This window comes from Zingiber officinale, chromosome 9A (assembly GCF_018446385.1).
Source record: "Zingiber officinale cultivar Zhangliang chromosome 9A, Zo_v1.1, whole genome shotgun sequence".
Taxonomy (NCBI): Eukaryota; Viridiplantae; Streptophyta; class Magnoliopsida; order Zingiberales; family Zingiberaceae; genus Zingiber; species Zingiber officinale.
Genome location: NC_056002.1, coordinates 23,060,530 through 23,065,767, shown reverse-complemented (window position 1 = coordinate 23,065,767; position 5,238 = coordinate 23,060,530). Strand labels below are relative to the sequence as shown.

At 44.5% G+C, this 5,238-nt stretch overlaps 1 protein-coding gene across 1 annotated transcript; it reads right to left on the bottom strand.

Annotated features, from left to right (window-relative positions):
- Positions 1-310: 310 nt before the first annotated feature.
- On the bottom strand, positions 311-2,374 carry LOC122021896 (polyphenol oxidase, chloroplastic-like). The gene is made up of 2 exons (XM_042580072.1): positions 1,652-2,374; positions 311-1,553 (listed from the first exon to the last, which is right to left on the bottom strand). The coding sequence occupies exons 1-2, from the start codon at positions 2,289-2,291 to the stop codon at positions 433-435; spliced, it is 1,761 nt and encodes a 586-aa protein (XP_042436006.1). The 5' UTR covers positions 2,292-2,374; the 3' UTR covers positions 311-432.
- Between the last annotated feature and the right edge of the window lie 2,864 nt (positions 2,375-5,238).

The window sequence follows — 5,238 nt, the reverse complement described above, 5'->3', positions numbered from 1 at the left end:
AAAAGCTATAAATTTATTTCTTTTTTGTCTTGGCTCTATCTGTAGGTGAGGCTGTTTCTTACTGCTTACGATACGGAATGCAGTGAGTTTCACACTATGAAACCTTAACTTTCGTGTACAAGGAAAGCTAAGTTATGATGCTGAGAAATCAAAACTTTAGCAAATGACTTTTTGTCTTTATCTGCTAGCTCTTCTTATTTCGTACTCAGATTTGATTGGAAAATTTTGTGAGACCCCAAAAAAGAACGATTATATATCATATTTCAGACAAATCATCGTTTAGTTGGAGAATAGAAGGCTGATTATAATATATTAAGGAAAATGATGCAACAAATTTTATTGATAATATTATCGGCGATTATATGATCTTTTATATATATACACCCACATGGATGATTGACTAATTGATTGCGTCTTGTGGTGGATGGTTTTTCACTTTGAGAAGTCAATTTTGATGCCGGCCACCGACGCCTTCCCCTTCCCGGCCCTCGGTACAATCGTCACCAGTACGCTCTCGTCGTCCTCAGCTCCGATGTCTTCCAGCAGGTCCGTGATCCCGAGGCGAAGCCCCGTCTTCAGCTTTTTCTCGTTCTTCCGGTGCTTGTGTTTGTGAGGTACGTTCACGAAGCTTCCGGCGAACTCACTCTCGCCGGGAGTCAGCCCTTCCGTCCCTTCGAGGGCGTTCACGAACACGTCGAACTTGATGAAGAAGTCGCGGTCGTACTCGATGCCCTCCACCACCAGCACCTCCTCCTCCGCCTCCTTCTCCGCGCCGCTCCTAGATAATTTCGGCCGCTTCACCGTGAAGCTCACCGGCGAATTAAGCACCACCGGGAACCTCGCTGCCTCCGCGGTAGAAGCGCTCGGTCTCCCCAGCCTCTGAGTCCCTGCGGCAGCTCTCTTCGCCGGCGTCGGCCGCGACTTCAGCCACGGGATCTCCACGTCCTGGTACGTGTACCGCAGCCGCTCCGTCTCCAGGCAGTCCTTCACCGTGACGCGGACCAGGTCCGCGTTCTCGTCGTAGAAGAGGAAGCTGGCGTTGAGCCAGTCCTTGTCGTCGAAGTCGCGGTGCCGGCCGCCGAGCTTCTTCCATAGATACCACACGCGGTCGACGTTGCCGTGGTGCGCGAAGAAGATGGGGTCCCGCGCCGCCGAGTAGAAATTGCCCATGTCCTCCCCGTTCGGCTGCGTCGAGTCGCCGGTCCAAATGTGCACCGGACCGTGCGGGATGTTCTCCAGTGAGCCGGATCCAGGGTTGGGCTCGTCGCCTGCGCGGTACGGCGAGCCCATGAACAGCAACGGCGTCTTTCCTCCGGAGACCACCTGGCGGTACATGATCTTGAGGTTGTGGTCGACTTGCTGCGGGTAGGGCAAGCCAGGGTCGACCCCGTTGAAGTCGAGGTCGACGAGGGCTGGCGGCTGGTGCCTGGCGTCCCGTAACTTGTCGTAGAGCGAGGAAGACTTTTTAGTGTAGATGGAGGGCATCTGGATGCCACCTGGCGCGTCCCAGTTCCAGAAGGGAAGCGCGAAGGTCTCGTCGCCGATGAGTTTACCTGCGAATCGAATCGAATCGAAAACAGTATGAAATCTATGAGACTTAATCGAGAAGATTAATTAATCATCGAATAAATATATAGGAGTATATATATACCAAGGATCCTCTCGTGGAAGTAGAGGTAGAAGCGGTGCCACGGCAAGAAGAGCCACGAGTTATGGACTTGGATCTCCAGGTCGGGGAAGCCGATCTGCTCGTAGGCGCCGTCGCAGTACGCGCAGTGGATGTTCGCCTGCTGCGTGAAGTTGCGCGGGTCGTCGGCCGGCAGCGCCCTCATGAGCTCGACGGCCTTGGTGTACTTGGCCAGGTAGTTGGCGTCGACCAGGTGGGCGGCGGGGCGGACGCGGAGGGGCGACGACTGCGGCGGGAGCTTGAAGTCCCTTATGGTGCTGGAGTATGGAGGGCAGCAGTTGACGACAGGGACGCCGTTGGGCAAGTCGGCGGGCCCGCACTTGGAGAGATCCGGCGCCGTGATCGGGCTGCCGAAGGCCGGTTTGCTACCGACCCCAAGTCCGCCGACGGCGGCGGCGGCGCCGCAGAGGCCGAGGAGGACGTCGCGACGGTCGAGCGTGGGCTCATGCACGTCATCGCTAGATTTGCATGCGATCTTGGAACATCGACGTCGCCTAATTAGGAAAGAAGGGCTTTTGGCGGGGAAGGCGCATGCAAAGGAGTTGTTAACGATGGTCGTATGAGGAATATGGCATGGAACAACAAGGCTAGCCATTGTATTCATAGCAATATTAACTGCACCAGATTATTTGATATCTTAATCAATAATCACATACACAAATATAAGCACATATGTATAAGATTTTGCAGGACGAGGTGAGATCATTATAGGCTATTTATATAGAGCGCATGAAGTGCAAATAGTCCTTCATAAATCACGTGTGGAAATTAATACAGTTAGGGTTACGTGTGGTACATTGTCTTTGAACAATATGTGGTGATTCACTTAATTTGTTTTTTAAAAAAAAATTAAAGATCAGAAAGTCAGACATCTAGATATCCTCCAGATCAGCCAGGAAACTCTTACTACTTTCATGTATATATATAATTAATTTTTATCCCCTTTTTTGGTCTCCAAGTACTAAGGTCTTTTTCATAAATTAAACCTTGGGAAATAAATTGGATCTTTGTTACTAATCACCATAGCTAGTGTTCATTTATAGTTTTAAACAATTAAATTTGGAATTAAAATATAGTATCTATTAACATTTTATTCAATTCATCATTAAAAATCTAATTGCTACCCATTATACACTATTATATTAGATCAACTAACAAGGTGTATATTTGATATTGTTACTTGAAGAATAAATTACAACTTAGATAGCACTAACGAATTCTGATCTCTTTTTGTTTGCCTATCGCCATGGTGAGTAAACTCTCAATTAAACTGAGATAATTGATTGAACTGATTTAATTTAGAAATTTAATTTGATTAATTTAATTTTTTATAGTTATTTTGATTTATTTGATCTGATTTTGATTATTGATCCTTCTATCTGAAAACTAGAGAGATGATATACTATTGTTGACTGTACGAAGATTTTGAATTAAAGAAAAAGATGCTTTTTCTTTCTCTATGCACACACCAGAGAAAGTAGACAGGATGTTAGCGTCAAAAACTAGGGGAGGAGTTCCTAGCGTAGGTTTTCCGACGCTCAAGTCAGTATGATGACCGAGCAAAAATAAGAACAATAGATGAGTGTGGATAGCTAAGCATAATTGAGAAGCATAATTAAAAGTAACTTAATGCGATTTCACCTACCTCGCCAACGAAAAAGACCCCTCCTTTATATACAATCTCTCATAATCTTTACAATTATGAGGCAGCAGAGAATGTCGGGTGCCAGAAGTTGTCGAGTAAGGGAATATGTATAACCTTGGAGGTATATAGTCACCGTCTGAGAAATCTTTCGTTACTTGTGCACATCTCAGTTAAAGAAATATACTATCATAAGTTATCGGGTGATGGGAAATGTAATCATCTTCGAAGAAGGTTCTAGTGAATGCTCATATTACAATAGAGGAATATTCTCTAATAAAACAGTTGTTATTCTAATAAATCGTTGTGATTTTTTTGACCATGCTGTCTGTTGAGTGTATCTTGATTGAATCTTTAAACCGGTTGACTATGTAGCCGTCCTTCCCTTAAGCCGCTTTGTTATGCACTAGGTGGTATTGGAGATCTGCTCTAGAAGTAATCTGAAGCTAAGTCACCTAGATCCAGTCGATTCTATGACCGATCGACCATATACCGAGATACTCGCCTCTAAGAAATGGGGAACTGAGTTTCAAGAGATTTGATCCATATTTTTAGCTGATCGTCCATATGAGAGAAAACTTGCCTTTGAAATGAAAACCTAAGATCTGGAAGTTCGGCCTAGTTTATAAGGAGAGATATTTTATACTTTTATCTTCTGTACATATAAAAGACGGGTATGCTGAGTTGTATAAATTTGACTGGAGTTATTACTAATCGACTATATGATGGAGGATCGTCATGTGAGAAAACCCATAGGGTCGACTAGCAGTGGGGTTGATCGTCATGTACTAAGAGGGGGAAGTTAGATCCCCTTACTCCGGACGAACATATGATTGTAGGTCAGACATCTCTTGAACTCTGGCGGCTATCGAATGATCGAAGATATAATAGATGTCTTAATATAGGAATGGAAATAGAGGTGGTTAACCCCTATTAGTAGTCTACCTGTGCCCTAGCTTGTAAGAAGTTCTTGTGAGAGTTGTGGTGAGGTTTCTCCACCCACAAGGAGCTACGTGAGCTAGCCGAAGGTCTTCTGGGGAGTAGTCCACCGACAGATAGAGATCGTCCACCTTATGGACACGCCGTGGAGTAGGAGCTTTATCTCCGAACCACGTAAATGATCATGTAGCTTGGTTTGCATTCTTTCCTTTAGTATTTAGCTTTCTACTTGCTTTGTTTGCATTTTCGCTTGCGCACTAACGTTGTAGAAAGAAGTGAGTATTTGGGGGCGCCGTCTATCCAATCCCCCTTCAAACCGGTCGTCCGATCCCCAACAGATTTTGCCTCAAACCAAAGGCTCCGATTGAAGGTGTAGATGCATCATGAATAGTTAATGTATGCAAAAATGAAAGGAAACCAACGCAATCGTCCCCCCCCCCCCCCCCCCCCCCAATGTGTTTTCCTTTCTTTATAAGGGAAACCGTGAAAGCAAGGCAGTATTTCTTCCAGAAGATGACAATTCAATGGTGAAAAGAAGAGCCACTTGGGTGTAGTAACCACCTGAGTGGACAATTGAGATTGTTTCAAAAAAAAAAGTAGTAATCCAAAACTCCGGAGAAGGACAATGACTCTCGATGATATCAGCTCTGATACACCAAGAGCCACTAGGTGGTGTATGTTAGAGTGTATACTGAAAGCCTAAGCTTTTGTAGACATTTATTTTGAATAAAGAATCACATTTGGTCAAATTATCTACATTTATTTGTAGTTGTTCAATTAATTTATATTGTAGATAACATAGTATGTGGTGTCACATACAGTAGATAATGTTATCAGAACCTTATAAATTATAAACAGTAGCTCACGACCAAGATGGAAAGGAACAAACCATTGGAAGGTCGTAGTGTAATTAGATATTAGTTTATCTTAACTATATAATTACATTAGTACACTTAGAGTGTATTGAGTA